This window comes from Elephantulus edwardii, unplaced genomic scaffold (genome assembly GCF_000299155.1).
Source record: "Elephantulus edwardii isolate Elephantulus edwardi_28Jun2011 unplaced genomic scaffold, EleEdw1.0 scaffold00345, whole genome shotgun sequence".
Lineage (NCBI taxonomy): Eukaryota > Metazoa > Chordata > Mammalia > Macroscelidea > Macroscelididae > Elephantulus > Elephantulus edwardii.
The window spans coordinates 1532570-1553202 of record NW_006400095.1 but is presented as its reverse complement, the minus strand read 5'-3'; the positions used below and the strand labels follow the sequence as shown (position 1 = coordinate 1553202).

The 20633-nt window shown below is 42.0% G+C and overlaps 1 protein-coding gene across 1 annotated transcript in view; it reads right to left on the bottom strand.

Moving 5' to 3' along the window:
• AASS (aminoadipate-semialdehyde synthase) overlaps positions 1 to 20633 on the bottom strand; it is a 51683-nt gene that overhangs the window by 25484 nt on the left and 5566 nt on the right. The window contains exons 3-11 of the mRNA XM_006901797.1: positions 16827 to 16911; positions 15005 to 15072; positions 14756 to 14902; positions 13532 to 13610; positions 13273 to 13400; positions 11715 to 11863; positions 8631 to 8753; positions 8147 to 8258; positions 2 to 61 (exon numbers count right to left, since the gene is read on the bottom strand). Of these exons, the coding sequence (XP_006901859.1) occupies positions 2 to 61; positions 8147 to 8258; positions 8631 to 8753; positions 11715 to 11863; positions 13273 to 13400; positions 13532 to 13610; positions 14756 to 14902; positions 15005 to 15072; positions 16827 to 16911 (951 nt within the window). The remainder of the gene's footprint in view (position 1; positions 62 to 8146; positions 8259 to 8630; positions 8754 to 11714; positions 11864 to 13272; positions 13401 to 13531; positions 13611 to 14755; positions 14903 to 15004; positions 15073 to 16826; positions 16912 to 20633) is intronic.

The following is a 20633-nucleotide window of genomic DNA, read 5'->3' as shown; positions in this document are numbered from 1 at the left end:
CATCGCGCACCACAGGAGAAAAGTTCTGACTTTCTAGAGGCTGCGTTGCATCTGATAATATCTGAAAGGAAAAGGAGAGGGGGAAGAGACAAATGTCATTATGAAGGTGGCTTCTTTGTGTTTGTATTCATTGTAAAACATTAGTCAAAAGGGAAAAAATAATGTGGGGAAAGAAGGTGTTCTTATGATCACATAATATAAATAACTGGCAACAAGGCATTCTGCTAGCAATCAACTGTACTCCCAAGAACATGCTGTTCAGAACCAGCTCATACTTGGAAACTGACATTTTATTCCAATCATCTTTTGCTTATTAGAGAACAAAGCTTGTCTTTCCACCACTTAGGGATACCACGATGAGAAATAACAGCTCAAGTTCATAGCCATCGGCTTCCCTGTGAGAGTCTCCAACCCCTTCCAAAGGCTCTAGCTGTTCTATCAGAAGCCAAAGATGAGCGGCCCAGACAGCAGGCCACCAATCCTGAAGGCAGGAGGCTGCACAAAGACCAATCCCGGCCATTATACACAGACGGATCCACAAAAACGGCAGAGAACGTAACTTCCTCAACTAGCCCTCAAAGAGTCATCCACCCCCACACCTCAAAAGAGTCATCCAGGCTCTTCATATTGTCTCTCAAGAATGACTGAATCAGGTGGCCAATAGCAAAGCCACGTCTCTCCATGGGTCTTTGCGGTTCTCTCCTTTTCCAGGGTACCCAAGCTTTGTACAGGTGGTGGGGGGATAACGGTCAGGAACCTGTTCTTCCTGATGGGTGAGGATCAGCTGGTGGGGCATTCTTCCCTCCCGACTCATATGTTAAAGTCTAGAAGACTCACCCAACCGAGAAAGAACAGAATGTGCTTAGGCGACTCTGGTAGAGCAGCACCTTCCCTTCTCCAGATTTTGCTTCCTCCTACACAGAAGCCATTGGCAAATACTGAGATGAAGCATATGATTAAACCACCAAATGCGTAACTATCTATCCCCTCTACCTGTTCTGTAGCTTAGATTCTCAGTCTTTCTTAGGTCTCCTTTGTATCAAGGAATCTCCTACCTCTCTTCCTTCCATGTGCCCTGTAGTCACCTGCGACTCATAAGGTCCCTAAGTACAGTATCTCTAAACCCTGCCCCATCCTGAGCCAGTCTCACTGCCTCACCTACCTTCCCACCCCATTACCCTAGTTACTATGTCAATCCATCTCATCCAGGTTCTTCCTCCGTCCATTTGTTGCTGTTGTTGTTAAGTGCGGTCGAGGTGTAGATGACTCGTAGTGACCCTATGAATGAAAGACCTGAACACTTGTATAACTTTTGTCATATCTCCATGTTCAAAGAGTTTCCAGAGGCAAGCCATTTCGGAAGTGGATGCCACTCCTGCTTCCAAGCTTGTTTTAATCGGGGAGCTCCACCAAACACTGTCCATCATGGGTAACCATTATCTCATTTGACATATCAGTGTCACAGTGTTTAGCATCACAGCAACCATGAGTTACCTCTGAAAAATATTTACTTCCCATCAAAACCACAAATCTGATTATTTCTCCTGTGGTTATTTACAGTAACTCTGTAGCTTATCACCTTCAAGATAAAATGACTAGCTTCCTATGTGGCCTTCAGGGCACTCTCTATTATCTGGCTCTGCTTCTCTAACCTTGACCTTCCTTTTGGCCTTATACTCAACACTTCAGTCCTCTGGTAGCTCGGAGATCATGAACCACGCCTTCACATGAATCTAAGATATGCCATGTGGGTGCCTGACATGCTATCTCCCCTGCCTGTAACTGCCTCTTCCTGGCTGGTCAGCAGAAGAACTCCTCCTTGTCCTAAAAAGATACTGCTTTTCTCTTCTAGAGAGCCCTTACCAAAATTTACCACCAAAAACCTCTTTTGAATTTAGACTTTGTCCTTAGCACCTTTTCATATGTCTGTCCTATGAAAAGATGGTAATAAAATGATACACAGAATAAATAGATTCATGTACGATTTTAAAATTCAAACTCATTGCCTTTGAATCAGAACCAACTCCTAGCCAACCCTCCAGCATGTTTCTGGGAGACTGTAAATCACACAGGAGGCTGTCCATGCTTCTCTCGTGGAGCCACAGGCGGCTACAAGCTACCAGAGAGGCACTGTCTCTGGGTTAACAGCACAGCTCCCTGCACGCTACACGACCAGAACTCTCTACATACTGTGTAGTTATTTTAAATGAAATTGAATTTTTTCCAAGGAAATGGAACAACTGCCCTAACTTACTCTTGGGACCACCAGCCAGGAAATAAAAAGATGAATTGCATTGAGAAAGTCTGTTGTCAGAGACCTCTCCAAAGTACTGAAGAGCAATAGTGTCAGTCTGCAGACTAAGGTGCGCCCGATCCAGGCCATAGTCTCTGCAATTACTTGCTATGCGTCCGCGAGCTGGACAATGACTAGGGATGATAGAAGGAGAGTTGATGCCTTTGAGCTGTGGTACTGGAGAAGAGTATTGAAAATATCATGGACTGCTAGGAGAACAGCCTGCTCCTTGGAGGCAAGGATTCTGGGGCTTCATCTGACATACTTTGGACATGCTGCAAGAAGGAACTGGTCCTTTGAGAAGGACGCCATGCTTAGGAGGGTGGAGGGACAGCACAGGAGAGGAAGACCCTCGATAGGACAGATTGATTCAGTGACTGGGGTAATGGGAGTGGGTGTGTCAGAGACAGTGAGATTGGCACAGGACAGAGCAGGGTTTGGGGCTGTTGTACACAGGGTCTCTATTAGTCGCAGGCAACTCGACGGGACATAACAACAACAACCCTAAGTCCACATAAAGAAAGAACAGCTAGCTGCTCAATTACAGCTTCCTAACTATTTCTCTCACTAGAGTTCAGCCGTTACAAAACTGCCAGCATCTGAAACATATGGTATGGCTTGTAAATAACACCTTTGGTAGCTAATCAGTATTCTCCAACTGAATTAATCCTGGCCTTAAGACCTTTCACGATATGGTCCCAACAAACTGAGCATTACTCAGCCACACCTGACAAGTACAAGAAATTGTGTGTTAGGTCAGCTTCCTCATTTGACATGCTCTCCCTCTCACATGCTATGTCTTCTCACATGATATGTACACAAATTCCAAACCCAGCACATCTTTCACAAGTCAACTCAAACGCCACGTCTTTAATAAACCATGTTTCCAGGTCTTAACACCATGACATGGCACTCCCTCCATGGCTGAATTCACACCTTCCTGTCATATTCCGTCTTACGGAGGGATTGTGCTTCGCTCAGGCCCTTTTTGAGCTTATGCTTGTGTAAGAGTTTATGCTCCACATCCCTATCGATACCTTGTCCCAAAGGACACTAAATATTTACCAAATTCTCCTGAAACAAATCAGCAGGAGCCAAGTGACCACCTATGCTCCGTAACACTACAGCATCGGCAGAGATGTACAGCGGGAAAAAATACTAATGTGAACCTAAAAAACAGGACATGTACACAGACTAATTACAGTTTTCATCAAGTGGCCAGAAAAAAATATAGACTGCATGCTGAGCTTTCTGGTGGCAAACAGGCACATATATATCAAGACTGCACTTTCACAATTCCCATCCATCTTCCCAGATGCCCAATACTTTAGTAATAGGCTAGTGCCAAAGATAGGGCTAAGATAATTCTCACTGAATGAGTTGTGGGTCCAGGGGCTTCAGGACCATAGTCTGGCAGATATCAAGATCAACAAGCATAACATAGCTCATTAAGTCCAAGTTCATCATTCTACCCTGATGGGTAGTGAGTAAGTTCTTAAAAGCTTGCAAGGAGCTATCAAAGGTACAAGTATGGATTGTTGTCTGTCTGCAACAAAGAAGAGGGAAGAAAAGTAATGACAAATAGAAATATGCAGTCTCTCGTGAACTTTGGCCTCTATGACCCTGAGACCAGAACTGGGTGGTAGCTGATCAACACTGCACACCACCACGAAAGAGATCACACAGAAGATGCTAGAATTAGAGGGGGGTAATAAAAATAAAAAAAATTTTTAAAAACACCATAAAAATGTCTAGGCTTCATTGAGACTTCTAGAACCCCAAAATTATGACCCTTTGTCGCTCTTAAAATCTGGAACAAAATTCACCTCTGTAGCTCTAGTCACAGCCAAGTAATATAGACAGACCTATAAGAAGAATGGTAACAGCAGGGGGGCACTCCCTAAAATATCAAACACATGACAGCAAATGGGATGCGTCTGTCCAGGAATGGAGCTCAGAAGGCAGGAAGGTGCAGGCTGGAGGATGCATGGAAATGACGGCATAAGGAGAAGGTGAGAAGAGTGTTGTTCCAATGTGGGGACCGCAATCAATGTCAAAATACAACGTGTATGACTGGGTAGATGGAAAATCAATTCCCTCTGTAAACTTGAAATTACAATTAATAAAAAAAGCACACACACAACTAAAGCAGATCAATCCCACGGCTACTGCCTGTAGAAACATTATAATGTCAACCATAAACTGATGAAAAGTTGAAGGAAGCTTAGGCAGCAGGTAAGGAAGCTGTAAGACCACCTGGTATCGGCCACAACTCCCCCAACTCACCGTCTCACGCTGGTTATCTTTCAATAGAGCCTAAATTTCTTTGCAATAATGATTTATGTAGGTAAACACATTACCATTTTATATATGCAATTCTCATTTGCAAAAGATGAAACTGGTAACTGCAGAAAAACCCTCCTGTGATGGATTGAACCGTGTTCTGACAAACTGTGTACTAATCCTTGTACACATGTAAACAATCAGGGTGCCTCTTACAGGCAAGGATGGTATACGTTTGTACACAAAATCCTAACTTCGGCAGCTCAGTCAGATATAATCCAATTTGGGAATGGTTTCTTTATGTCAGTGGTTGCTAATGTTATTGTTGGTGGTAATGGTAGTGGGTTTTACTGTTGTTATTAATTGGTTTACTTCCAGCCAACTGTGAAGTTGTAGACACCGTCCATCCATCGTGTGAGGCTCTTCTCTTTCACTGACCTTCTACTTTTCTAAGCCTGACATCTTTCTCCAAAGAGAAGGAAAGTGCCATCTTTCTCCTACGGAGCCACTGGTGGATTTGAACATCTAACGAGGCACCAACCTTGGGTTAGCTGCGCCGCTCTCTATGGACTGCGGCACTCAAGAATGTCCCTTCAGATGAAGAAAAACTAACAAAATCTGTTGTCAGGAAACATTCTCTATTAAAAAGGATTTAAGGATGGTATATAGACTGAGAAAAAGTACATCAGAGGGTAATGAATGAAAATAATGAGAAATGGTAACCATGTGGATAAACTTACATATATTTATGAAAGATGTTTATTTGTGTTTTATTGACTATGCAAAGGTATTTGACTACGTGGATCATAACAAATTATGGATAATGGTGAGAAGAAAGGGAATCCCAGGACACTTGAAGAAGCTGTTATCCAAACAGACCAAGGGAATACCATCTGGTTTAAGATCAGGAAAAGTGATCATCAGGGTTGTATCCTTTCTCCACAACTCTTCAAACTATACTCAGAGCAAATAATTCAAGAAGCTTGACTCTTGCATGAAAAAGAATGTGGAATCAGGATTGGAGGAAGGCTATCACAACCTTGCTTCCTGAAAGTGAAGGGGACTTGAAACACTTACTGCAGAAGATCAAAGACTTTAGTCTTCAATCTCAGTTACATCTCATCAAGAAGACAAAAAGTCTCACCACTGGACCAACAGGCAACACAATGACAAAAGGAGAAGAGATTGAAATGGTCAATGATTTCATTTTACTTGGAACCATGATCAACATCCATGGTAATCGCCATCAAGAAATCAAATACACATTGTTGTTGTTGTTATGTGCTGTTGAGTCACTTGCGACTCATAGCGACCCTATGTACAACAGCCCTAAACTCTGCTCTGTCCTGTGCCAATTGCACTGTCTCTGATACACCCATCCAGATTACCTCACTCACTGAATCAGTCCACCTCATAGAGGGCCTTCCCCTCCTGCACTGTCCCTCCACCCTACCAAGCATGATGTCCCTCTCCAAAGACTGGTCCCTCCTTACAACAAGTCCAAAGTATGTTAGACAGAGCCTCAGAATCCTTGCCTCCAAGGAGCAGCCTGGTTTAACCCTTTCCAGGACAAATCTGTTTGTTTTCCTAACGGTCCCTAGTACCCTCAATACTCTTCTCCAGCACCACAGCTCAAAGGCATCAATTCTTCTTCTATCCTCCTTAGTCACTGTCCAACTTCCTGATGCATAACAAGTGATAGCAAAGACCATGGCTTGAGTCAGACGCACCATAGTCTCCAGAGAGACACCACTGCTCTTCAGTACTCTGAAGAGGTCCCTCACAGCTGACTTTCCCATGGCAGTATGTCTTTTAATTTCCTGGCTGCTGGTGCCAAGAGAGTTGACTGTGGAGCCAGGCAAACTAAAGCTGTGAACAATCTCAATCTCTTCACCATCCATCCTGATGCTGCCAATTGGGAAATCAACTGTCAAAGCCTTCTCCAACGTTATGTAAGAGTAAAACATGCACGCAGGCAGATATATGCACACCCATGTTTATTGCAGCTTTTTTCACAATAGCAAAGAGCTGGAAACAACCTAAGTGCCATCAACAAACGAATGAATAGAGAAGCTGTGGTATATTCACATAATGGAATACTACACTGCATTGAAAAACAAGGAACTCATGTAACATTATTCAAAATGGGTGAGCCTGGAGGACATTATACTGAGTGAAATACCTCAGTCACAAAAGGACAAACACTGCATAGTGCCACTGCTGTAGAAAGTGACTGACATCAGGGCTGGGGTGAGACTGAGAACAATTGGATAAATTATGTATACTGAATTGAAACAGATGAGGGAGAGAAGAGTTTAAAAGTGATATATGATTGGGTATTATGATTATGACAAGAGTCCAGAATGAAGGTTGCAGAGTAGAGTGTACTTGCAGGGGGTGGGGGTGGGAGAGGGATTATATACCAATGAAGGAATTTTTCTTTTACTTTTCAAAGAGAAGAGTGAACTGTGGGTGGGGAGGGCTGGGCAGAAAGAAAAACGCAACAATGAATGAATGGAAATCCAAAATCTCTGTAAACGTTCATTAAAGTAAAGTAATTTTAAAAAAATGGAAAAAAAAGTCACAAAGCAAGTTGACATCTCCAGTAAAGCCGGTATGTGTCCTCTCTTGCTCACACACTTCAGTCCCTCAGTACAGAGTCTAGATGCACAACACAGGATTTCTAACCCTTCTCAGCCTTCACTTCTCCATCTCTGTTTCTTAACCTGTGAAATCAGTTTAATAATAGTACCCACTACAAAGATCTCTCATGAAGATTAGTAAGAGCAATGTTATCTTGTGCTCAACCACAATAACCTTGCTGCGTTCATCTCCTAAAGCCTGCTACATCTTCCCGCTGGCATATTCTGGTGAAAAATCAATTTGAAAATGGAGTAGTATTTGAAAGGAAAGAAGGTGAAGGGTTGAACGTTTCATTCTCGATGCCCCACTGACTGCTGCACTATTTGAGGGTGGCAGGCAGCTCATGAGAGCAGTCACAGATAAGGAGGACAAGAGTCACTACCAATGACTCTGTGATAGTAAAATTAAATTGATATTAAAATGAGAGTCTTCTTACTGAGAAAAATGGAATTTGAGTGACATTGTGATTTAATAGTCAATCTCTGATCACAAAAGAAGAATCATTGCTGTCCATATAAACAATCCTCAACTAAGCTTTGGTCCAATATCATTTTCTCAATTTCTGAATTTTCAAATATGTTAATCACAGCACAGTAAGAATGGCATGATCTGAGCAGACCTAGACAGCAGGAAGCATTATAAAGGAAGTAAATCCCATCCCACGTGTCATGAACAGTCTTCACAAAACATGCATCATGAGAGATAAATGTCATTGTAATTAAACACGCCAGTAATCTAATCACATTCCCCATGAGACGATGAGAGGAGTATGTACAAGAAGAAAGTGTCAGCAGGGTCTTTGAGGAAGAGCTGAAAGTTCATTTAACAACAGATTTCTGACCCGCAGAAGCCCAGGATGCCCACGGCATCACTTCCCAAGTCCATTCACAGCCACAGAGTTGTTGCTGATGGCCCCGTTCTGCTTACCATTTCTTCAACATAAGGGTAGAGCATGTCTCCAAAGTATTCTGTTGCCTCAATTGGAAGCTGGGCCGGCAGATTGTCAATTGAACACATCAGAATTCCAGAGCCTTCCACACTAGGAGAAGCAATATGCTGTGTTCACATGTACAAAGCCATAGTTCTCAGCTCTATCTTTGCTAGATGTCTGTGCCATCACAGTGGCCTTCCCATCCTGTATCATTGTTTACAAAGTACGTGACAGACTAGACTTCTCCAATAAAAATGCTTTCTTTATTCAGCAACCCAACATCCATGTAAAGACACTACATATGCAAGTGTTGAGATCTCATGTGGTGTCTACCAAAGTTTACACCATGTTTGAGCACCTATCCTTAAATTAGCAAAGCCTTCATACGCTTGTGGGATATTTATAAACTCAGACACATCTACGGTAAGTAAATAATGTTCTTATACCTCTTCCACTCTCTAAGAGCCTCAGCCCACTCACCTGTCATGAATAATATGCTGGTCCGCATCGTACATGCAAAAGGGATGCTCTATTGTTGTACACTCGGTCATAAACTCTATAGATCCTCCTGTGTCGGCTGAAATGTCACATATCGCCACGAGTCTGAAAACAATGCCAATACTGGGATGAGAGCTGGGAACTACCATTCCCAGAGAGACTAAAACTGAATAGAAATGAAAGGTCCAAAAAAAAATTAAAAAAAAAAAGAAATGAAAGGTCCTAGGGATATTCTTAATTATAGAAGGAAGACATTTCCCAGGCTTTTAAAGTCGCCTTATTCCCAGAGCTCACTGTTCAAACCACTGTATTCTTCTGAACTACAGAGAATCCTTCCAATCTAAGTTTTCTTCTCCCTAGACAAAAATAAGTGAATAAATGACATCGGGGTTGAGGGAAGGCAGAGAAGGAGGAAAGGAATGATGTCTACAGCACTGAAACAGATGAGAGAACTGTTTAAAAGGGATATATGATTGGGTATTATTGTCATGACAGGAGTCCAGAATGAAGGCTGCACAGTGACTTGGGGGGAGGGATTGAACAACAATGAAAGAGTTTTTCTTTTGCTTTCCAAGAAGAGTGACTTGGAGTGGGGAGGAGTAGGCAGGGAGAAAAGTGCAACAACAAATGAATGGAAAGTCTAAATCTCTGTAAACTTTCATTAAAATTAATAAAATTTTAAAAAGGTGGAAAGTCCCTTGAGAAACCATTGACAGGACTAATTAGTTATGGGTGACTTATGAAGGTCTGATTATCCCACCTCCACCCTGCGTGCTGTTGTCAGGTGTCACCTCAGCTCTAACTCATAACAACCCTAGCATGTCGATAACTAACTCATAACAGAACTAACCTATCAGGTAAATCTATCTTATTTGAGGGTCGTCTTGGTTTTTTTGTTGACTTTTCCAGCCACGAAGTCCTTCTCTAGGGACAAGCTCCTCCTGATGACATGTTCTACGTGGGTGGGACAAAGCCTCGCTGCCACGACTTCGGAAGAGCACCTTCACGCAGTTCTTCCCAAACAGGTGTGCTGTTCTTTTGACGGTGCAGGGTATGTACAATATTCTTTGTCAGCACCATGAGTCAAAGGCATTAATTCTCTTATTCCATTCACACGCCTAGGAAGTAATTAGAGATGCCATGACTTGGGTCAGATGCATCTTGGTCTTTAAACTCCTCTTTCTTATTTTAAAGAAGCTTTAAAGAGCATGTTTGCCCAATGCAGTAAGTCTTTTGATTTCTTGACTTCTGTTTCCATGGGTGTTGATGGTGAACCCAAGTAAAATGAAGTGTTTGGCAGCTTTAATCTTTTCTCCATCTGTCATGATATTGCCTAAGGGTCCACTTAGGAGGATTTTGGCTTTCTTGGTGTTGAGGTGTGATTCGTACTAAAGACTTTACTCTTCCTTTAGAACTTGAATTCTCAAACTCATTGCTATCAAGTCAGAATCAACTCACAGTTTACCTCCACTGGGTTTCTAAGACTGAAGGTGGCCCAGATTTCCCATCCTTCTGGGCACTCGCCTCTGGATTAAACCATCAGAGCCGCAGCTTTTTGGTTAGTAGAGCGACTCTCTATAGACTAATCTGTAAAATTTTGCATTTCTACACAGAAATCCTTACAAATTATCAATAAGATCATGAGGGAAGTATTCTAAAGCCGTTAGAGCTTGACTAAAATTTTTTCCACCCAATCTCTAATTGCCAGTTGCCTATACAAACCCCAAGGAGACTTGGTAGCACAGTGTATTCCATGTACGCTATTACTCAAAAAGGCTAGCAGTTCAAATACACAAGCTGCTGCATGGGAGACGATTAGAGAGTTCATGTTCATTAAGATAAACAGTTGGAGAAACCAAATGAAGGGTCACTGTGTGTTGGATTCAGCTCAGTGACAGTATGTTTGGCTCCAGTTTGGTATAGTAGTAGTGTAGTGAATTAAGCACTTTGCTGCTAGGCAAAAGGTCACTGGTTCAAACCAACCAGTCCATCTAGGGGAGAAATAGACTGCTTCAGTAAAGATTACAGCCTTATGGGACATTTCCATTGCTGTCTGAATTAACTCAATGACAATAAATTTACATAAACATTATAATTCACGTAGCCTAGCTGTCATTAAATTTTACTTTTGTGGCTACATACTTTCTAAAGCACCACATCCTATCACCTACAATTTTCATTTTGTCCCTCTCCACTCATCTGAGCCCCTTCTTACTCCTTGTAAAGCTTTATAGAGCAAATTGCTCCCACCGCTTCATAAATTCTAATATTCATTGCTCAAGCACTCCCTCAGCGTCCCTATCTTGGCTTACAGCTTTGGCTTATCTTTGATTTGAATGCCTTTTTGCCTCAGCTAGAGTGTGAAGAGAACAATGGTGTCTTTTCTCCTCTCTTCTTCAGCTTAGCAAAGTTGCCAGAAAGACCAGCCATTCCATAAACACTTAGTGTAATTAATTCAACATTTTATTGCACGGCAAATACACTATGCCATGCAATGTGTTCACTGTTGTTGTTTGTTGGGTGCCATAGAACAGGAACTGGTCCTCCGGTGAGTTTTCAGAGGCAGTAAATTTCATGGAAAGAGCTTGCCCATCCTTCTCCCTCGGAGCAGCTAGCTGGTGGATACGAACTATATGCATTCAAGTAGGCAGCTTCTTACCACTAGACCACCAGAGCTCCACACAATGTGCTGGACCAAGATTAAAAGGACCCCACGCGTGAAGGTCATTAAAGAAGTAAAGGCTGATGCGTTTCGGGTGGGGGAGGGAGGAAACCCAGAATAACGGAATAGAGAGAGCTGGGAGTGGAGACCCAAACGGAGACCAAACCTAGCAGCAGAGGGGACGTTTCTACATGTGGAGTCACAGAAGTCAAGAGAGGAGTGTTTTCTTGACTCAACCCAGCGACATGGTTAATGGGATCAAATGCTGCCAAGCAGATTCAATAAGGACGACAAGTCACTAAATAGTCAGGAGCTACGCTGTGTGGGAACACTGTGTTCCCGGAGTCCTTCTCGGTGGGCGTTGCTGTCAGAAACTGCCATCATCATTGGGGTTAAGTCCTTACTTGTGTGGCAGTGCAGGACAGCCTTCAACTCCAGCAACAGAGGACTTGATGGGAGCGAGGAGACTCTGAGCATCTTGTCGGGTGAGGAGGCGAGGGGTGTTTTGTTCCCAGTAAATTCCATTAATTAAACATGTTGTATAGGGAGCGACCTGAAAAGCAAGTTCCGAATTCAATGGAGACAAAGATAACACCTGATTTCAATGTCACCTGCTGAAAGAGAACTATCCATAAAAACCATATCAATTCATTGCATTTTACTTCTTATTGGGCCTTTTATTCCGTAGCTCAATTGACTATCACTTGAAGCAAAGATAAATAATAACCACCCAGAGACAGAGAGATATTTGAGCATAAATACAGCACTACTACTTTCATTCTGTGATTGTATAGCGAAGGAGGAGGAGAAGGGCGTCAAATGACCTAGTACTCTAAGTCTAGCTCAGTCACCAGCAGAGATGATCTAAATCATGCTACCTCTACTTCTCTGAGTTCTGTTTTCCTTACCTGCCAGATGGGGATAATATGTACCCCATTCCTCAAAGGAAGGCTGTGAAGATTAAATCAGATAACATCTGTGAGCTTGGTGGAGAAAAATACATACAGGCATACATGGTAACTAGGTCATTATAAAGATTTAGAAAGCATCCAATCACTAATCTCTCTGTGATTGGGGGGGGGAAGCAAAGGGGTGGAAATAGACTTGATCCAAAATTTTTCAGCTATACCTGGTTTCATAGCTTTTGTTTCTCAAACATTATCTAGCTGTACATCAGTCACCTCAATAACATGCTTTGCACGCCGTAACAGCTAAATCTTGTACCTAAATCCCACTGCTAGCTGCTCATACATATTTATAATTATTCAAATCATCCCTTGTCACAATATAAGTAGGCATTTTTTTCTTTGTCTCATGTTTATTGTTTTGACTGAGGAAGGGCTGTTGCTTGTCCAGTGGTCAGTCACATGAACCACACAGAAAGAGAATGCACATCCTATAAGATGGCACCAGTGCGTGCCCATCAGCAGGGTTCGGGGTTCCATAAGTCACTTGTCCAGCAGTGGGCCGTGAGACTGCTCTTAGACAGTGACACCATGTCACCTTGCTCTCCTGGATAACCAATGGCATGGACTTCAAGAGAGCTGCCTACGGTAAGGATTGCTACTGAAGGCCAGGGAACACATACAGCAATCTTCAGATCAAAATCACAGACACTGTGCTTTGCCAGTGGTGCTAACCAGTCCAAGATAAACACAGAAGGACAAAACTCCACAGGAAATGGTTTGGGGTTATGAAACATGCAGAACTGAAGTAGAAATTGAGACAATAGAGGGAAAAAAGCATCTCCATAGCAACCACTAAAACCACTTAGCAGAGGCTGCCCCGCCAACAAGAGCAAGAACCCCGAAGGCCAAGGCCAACTGGTGGGCCTGGCAGGACTCAGGACAAGTCATGTTGGGAAACTTAAGACACAAGTCAGTCATCCTCTCTTGCCTCGAAAACACTCTTAACAGCAGTGCGACATGAGCAACCAAGTCCAACGGCAACTATGATACTCACATCAGTGTTAAATCGACTTATGTACCGCTCAGGATGTCTTTCATACTCTACAGGATCATATACGCCGTCTGTTTTCCTGACAAGATGGTGATGGCGACTTAACACCGTTCCGTAGACCTTCCTGAGGTCTTGCACAGAAGAAAGAAATTAGTAAGGTGGCTGACATCTTACAAAGAATTGGGGAGACAAAACGTTATAACACAGATGGTTTAAAAACAGTAAAATATGGAGTCATCCTCCTTCCCCTATCCTCTAATACCTCCAGTTTGGGAAACTTCCTTTAATTCATGAGGCTCCACATATTCGCAAGGCAGTTCATTGAATACTTCCTGGGCTCCCTATGAATAATATGCAGGTTAAAAAAAAAAATCCAAACATCAATAGACAAAGAGTTGACTTTGTTTCCTAAAATGTGCCTTTATTTTCTCTACAGTTACAGAGCTCCATCTGTCCTACAACCAGCAGGGCAAATAGGAGAGCAAGGAGGGCATTTTCACCTGCATTTGGCAGGCACTTCCATTCCAGCTTAAACAGCCCTCGATGATAGCCCTGGTAGCCTAGTGCTAAGAAGCTCAACTGCCAACCAAAGACCTGTGGTTCAAATCCACCAGCTGCTCCATAGAAAAAAGGTGAGCAATCTCCTCCCATGCAATTTACAGCTTCTGAAAACCCTCTGGAGGGGCAGATATGAGTAGCTTCTGACTCGGCAGCCCCTAACAGCAACAACAAAATGGATGGAGCAGAACTTTTTACCTCAGTTACTCCAATTCACCACTAGAATGTAGAGAAATGATAGTACAGTGAAATACTTCTATCTCCTTTTTGCCTGCATTACAGAAAGTCATTTAGTGGAGAAACTATGTGTGTTTCCAAATAAAATGTTCAATGACTATCTTATAAAGTAGCACAAACAGTGATCCCTTATGAATAAAATATTTTCTTCACTTTGAAAAAAAGATCTACTTTACAATGACACGCTTCTCTGAAGGAGCACAGACGCATTCTCAAATCCTTCTGAAAATGGAATACAGATTTGTTCCAGTTTTCATAGGAAGAAACTTCATAATTGTATTATCAAAACTTCTTCTAGCACCAGATGCTCTGCTGGAGAAGGAGGGGGAAATCTCCTCCTGTACCAGTCAGATCTGATTTGACGGTACACATAAAAATAATACAATAAAAAGTTAAAAAAAAATTAAAAAAAAACTTCTTCTAGAAAAAAGTCTCAAAATATTGAATATCTCATCAGGTGAGGTAAGACCACTCTAAGAAAAAAATTTCACTCTCATAATTTATTCCTTCCTAATTAAGATAAAACAAAACAAACCCTAAACTAAAATCAAACAAAAAACATTTGGGTCTCTGGTCTTCACTATTGGAATATTACATAGGTAAGAAAGATAAAACCAGAAATGCCCACTGTGGAAAAGGAGAAGTCTCAGTGTCTCAGGCTGTTTTGGGGAAAAGGGCAGGTGGGATTTACCTTAGATACATTACCAGTCCCCGTGAACACAAACGTCAAGGGCCCTATTGACTTCGGCATCAAACCCAACGAAATTTCGTAGCCAGCATCGCGGACGGCTTGCACGGCCTGGCTGCTGTTGCGATAGTTGTGAGCCATGCCAATGTGCTAGAAGCCAGTACACGGAACGGAGGTTAGTCTCTGAGCTGAGACACTCATCTGCTCTCAAAATGTAAGATGCATTTTTAAAAGATAAAAGAAACAGCTCACCATAAAAGGCGTGTGGTGGCCCAGAGCAAGGAGCCTTAAACCCATCCCATGTAAAATGTTGATCATCCCTATTGTAGAATCAGAGACCAACAGAAAGGTCGTTAGTTGAGAGGAGTTAAAGCTGCCTATTCTTCAGCCTGCCTGGGGAGCAATCAGAGAGCCCAGCATCTCAGTTTTAGAAGAGGCCGCAGTAGCCTCATTTGAATGTCTCCATTTTCTGTCATCCCGTGTACTAACCCAGCTGCATGTCTTTCTCCTCTCTAAGGTTCACGTCTCTCAATATTTTCCCCAGACCCTATCCTTCCCTGCCCTCTCACGGCATTCAGGCTTAAATTACTCCCTTCACTGTCCTTTTCTGCTGGCTTGTTCTTATCAATCTTTAGATATGTTCCAGTTTCACTCACACCTAAAACAAATAAAAAGCAAATCAACGTCACCAATGACCCAATGACCCCAGGCTCCAACCCAAATTGAGTGGCCTGGCTAAGTCGAGAGGGCATTTTTCAGATCCTGACTTACATGTGAGAGGTATTTGGCAGTGTAGACTCTCACCTGTGTTGGAACACTGTCTTCTCTCAACGTCCTTGACGTGAACATTTTCGGGCTACGTTCTGTAGGCTCCTCTTTCCAGCCCTTGCCTTTTATCTTGCTGTTTTTTGGCCTTTCTCACACATCAGTCAACCTTAGGATTCTGTCCTCGACCCTATTCTCCACATTCTCCGCATTTTCTTTTCTCTAAATAATCTCATTCTGTCCAAAATTTCAAATCTTACCTATGTGTTGAAGACTTCCGAATCAGTATCTTCAACAAATCAACAACAGATTCGTCCTTTGATTTGAAAACCTTAGCTGGTTATCTTAGGGATGCCTCAAACTGGATATCCTTCTGATTCAAAATGAAATTTTATCATCCACGTTTCCTTCATTGTTTTAGGAAGAGGACCCTCCCTCCTCATCGCCTCTCTACATTTTCCTTTCCTTAAATCAACTTTTAAAGGAGTAACTTAGAGATGGTAAAATGCATCATGGGAAAGTGTGCAAAAGAAGTCCCTGACAGATGACAGTATCTTATTCTCACGTTTCCATCATAAATCAGTTCTTACCTAAGCTGAATACCTTTTAAAACAAATTCTTTTCTTTTATTATAAATATCTTTATAAATCTGATCTTGATATGTCTTTGGCAGTTGAAAACACTGCATATTAACTTACAGAACATATTTTAACATTAGAAGTTGTACATATTATTAATAAGATGTACCAAAAAAGGTGTAATCATCACCTTACAGCTTCTGGAAGCAAACCTTTTTCTGTCTGTACAGATTAGACTCTTATATTGTTTGTTGTTGTTGTTAAGTGCCTATTATGTATCTCATTAAAGAAAAGGTGCAAAGTGCTAAGTGAATCAACAATATTGGGCGTCTTCTCCCAGCTCCGGCTCCTGTGTGTCCAGGCTGCTGTACTGTTTCTCCCTGTCCCTCACCTCCTTAGTCCCTTCCCTCTCTGGCCTCTTCCGTGATGTCTCATCACCACATTGAGCCCTCCTTTGAGCTTTCCAAGCAAGACAACTAAAAAAGTCAAGGCCTTTCCACGGGTGTTAGCCTTTTCACTCTCTTTTTCAATTTTTGGAATAAAATACATTGTCAATATTTACCTCTTTCTATTCTACTGCAATTTATTACCCTTAGTCCTCTTTTGTGCCTATTTTCAGGACTAGACACGAACACTTCCCTCTTACGACAATACAGAAAATACCAGAATCACACAGGGATTCCTCAGGCCAAGCTAGAAAGTGGGTGGGGTAAAAGCCCTGGCGTACCTACCTGCCACGCCAGCCCACTGTCCAAATGCCACTACCCGCACTCCTCTATGATCCACCATTTTCTCATAATCAATTAGTCGGATTTCCTGAGGAAATGACCAAAATTTCACATCAGATCCTTTAAGCTTGATATGAGTGAATGAATGAATGAATAGTTATGAATATTCTGGTTTGAAATACGTCCCTCCGAAACATGTGTTGCAGATCCTAACTGCCAAGACTGTCGTTAAAATCCCACTGGGGAGTGAGCTCTCTTGGTTATTAATCAGAGGGATGAGTACAGGGTGTACCTTCAGTCAAGCTCTTTTGCGATATAAAAAAGTTTAAGCAGGCAGAACAAAGACAGGGGAGCAGAAACGCAGAAGACTCGAGAGCCTTCCTGCAGAGCCAGCAAAGCAAGCAAGCTTCCCTGAGAGCCAACACCTTGAATTCAGATTTTCACACTCCTGGACCATAAACAAATTCATTTCCGGTAAAGCTACTCTCTCATGGTATTTTTGTTACAGCCGTCCTAAATAACTCTTAGCAAGTAATCGTAGCAAGCAACTATTTCACCGTTTTCCCCCCTCTTATAAGAGATCTCTGTCTTAACTTGCTGATACAAGTTGCCATGATGTGATATGTGAACTATGTAGGGAAAGGCAGTTACAGGAATAACTCAGTAAAAAAGAAGATAAGAGAATGTTCCTAGCAGCATGCTAAATATCCTTGATAGTAGCCAATGAAATAATAAATGTATTTTAATAAATGTATGATTGTTTGAACCAGGAATAAGTTTATGATTTCCTTGAATGAATAAGTATGATTCTCTGTCCCTAGGCCAGCTACAACTGTATCTGCAGCCTGCCTATCTTCATAGCCATCTTTCCTATTTCTCCTCCCAAAGAAATGTGCTTTGAATCCAACGGCTGTTCCATGGGAGAAACAGGGGCAATCTCCTCCCTGCTTCCTCTGAAAACCAGCTGGAGGGTCAACTATGGGTCAGTTCCAACTCGAAGGTACATGAAAACAACCTCCTCCAATTTGAGTCTAACTCGTGTGAGTCACCACTCTCCTTCAATCATTTTCTTTCCTAAATCACTCTTTTTTACACTACCTCTTCCTTCTCATCTTATCTACTGTACTCCTTATCTAATACCTCATCTAATTTAGCTATCTTTAAAGTGTTTAGTCCACATATATGATCTACCTTGAAAACTCTAATATTCCCTCTCAAATCTTTATGTTGTTGCTGTTGTTATTGTTAGGTGTCATCCAGTAGGACTCATTTTGATCCTATGAATAAATCTGAATCCTGTCCTGTCCTGTGCCATTCTCAGGAAACCCAGAAGTCACTGTGTCAATCCACCTCATTGAGGGTCTCCTTTTCTTTCTCTGTACCTCCACCTTTCCCAAGCATGATGTCCCTCTCTGAGGAGTAACTTTGCTTAGCAATATGCCCAAAACGTGTGATAAGAATCTTCATCATCTTTGACCCCAAGGAGCCCTCTGTCTGCACCTTCTGAAAGACATACCTGTTTTGGGGTTTTTTGGCAGCCTATGGGATATTCAGTACTAATCCCCAACATCACAGATCATTACTTCTCTTGCTCTCTTTTACCTGTTCTTCTGCCCTAACTTTCTACAGGTAAACTGCATTTTAGAGGCAGCACATGCTTGCTCTTATTTTTTTTTTTTAAACTAAAAGCAGTCTTCCCCTCCTTACCTGCAAGCCAGCCCCTTGGAAAAGCTGTATTAACTCATGTTTAAAAGCTCCTGAAATATTCTAATTGCAGAATATTTTAAACAGTCACCTCATCTCCTCGAGGATCATAGCACTTCTAACATGCCCATGACTTGGAAGGTGTCATTTAACATTCATCTAACTCAAGTAACTGGTTACAAAATGCTGCCAAAAAAGTAGTCCTACCAGGTCTGTTTTTAGTAATTTCCATGTAATGAATAAGACATTACATAATAAAAATGGTTTTATGATACTTTCCTTTTCCCCCTCTATAGTACTTTCTAAAGAGCTGCTGTTCTTAAGGTGAAACATTCTTATTATATTATTATTTTCATTAATTGCTTTTTGAATGTGTTCTTCAGAAACATTCAAATTAACTACAGCCCAACTTGACGAATTTGAAGCTAATGTGAATGTATTCTTTATTCCTATATCAAATCTATTTTTCCTGCACTGTGAACTCTCTATTTTTTCTTTGGTTCTCAGATCCTAGTCTAGTTGTTTTGTTGGGTGTTTTTTTTAAAGTTTTAACACTTCCTCCAGGACTTTGACTTGGGAATCTCTCTCTCTTTTTTCACTCCCTATGCTCATCCATTTCATGGCTTTCAATACCATTGAGTCTCTGACAACTACAATCTCCTGCTCAGGCCACTATCCTGAGGTATATAGACTCATTGAACATCTCACACAGCATCTTTGCTGGTAAACTGAATGAGCATAACAAACTTGACAAGTTTTAAATACGACTCACCCTCACACGTGAGATTTCCCTACCTCCTGCGTCCCCCTCTCAATCTGTGACAATACCCGCCTTCTAGCTGCTGAGGCCAAAACCTTGGAATCTTCCCTGATTCCTCCTTTTCCCTAATATCCCACATTAGTGCCACCCATGAATCTTAAAGGACCAAATCTATAAAATATCTACAGAATTTAAACATCTACATGCACAGCCTTCATCTCCCCTGAGCATGGAGCAAACCACCAGCATCTGTGGTCCAGAGTCTAGACAGACCTAGACTCGCAGTCTTCTCCCTCCTACTCTACTATTCTCCACAGGACAGGAAGAACGAGCCTTTCTTTCTCAGTGTGGTAAAACATAACAAAGCAATTGCCATTTTAGCTGTCATCAAGTACACAATTCCATAATACCTCATTCACTATTTTGGAAAACCATCACCACTATCCATTTCAAATGGTTTTCATCCTCCTAAACAGACACTCATTATCCCTTAGTGGTAACTCTCCATTTCCATCCTCCAGCCTCCATTCTTGGTAGCCACTAAAAACCCTCCCTTGTCTTTATTCACTGGCCTCAGAATAAGCTACTTAGAACAAGATCTACCTTACCCTTGCACTCAAAGAGACCCTCAGGCCTTTGTATACAAATCTCTTTCGTTCAAATACCTTTCACTAGATGGAATTAGCTTGCTCCCTCACCTCTTAGTGAATAGTTATGCTGCCAACCCACAGGCACATGGTTTGATCCCACCAACTGCTCTGAAAGAGGGGTGACCTCCTTCCAAGGAATCCCCACTAGAGGGTCAGTTGTTGAGTGGTTCCAACTCAAGAAGTCACTTCGTACACATTTTTCTCAAATACCACCACCTCAAGGAGGTATTCTCTGGCTCCTCTATTTAAGCCCATATTCATTTCCCCTTTCTGTATTTATTCCCATAATAACCAAGCAGCACACCAGATATATGGCTTAGTATATTCTTATCATTTTGCCCTTTCATGTAATGAACCGTATCAGACACTTTTTAGCCATTTGCAGGTATTTGCTAAGTCACTTTACCTCTCTGGACCACATCTGAAAAATACTGTCTATGTCACAGACCACCAAAAGAACAAAGAGATATGTCTTGGAGAAAGTGCAACCAGGGTGCTCCTTAAAGGCAAAGATGGTGAAGCTTCCTCTCACATACTCTGGGCATGTTGCTAGTCCTTGGAAAGGGGCATTATGCTTAGAAAGTGGAGGGTCAGCGAAAGAAAGGAAGACCTTCAACAGGATGGTAAGACTTACAAAAGTACTTTTCCTAATTGGCTGTCATAGGAGGGGGAAGCTTTTATTACTCTTTCCCATTA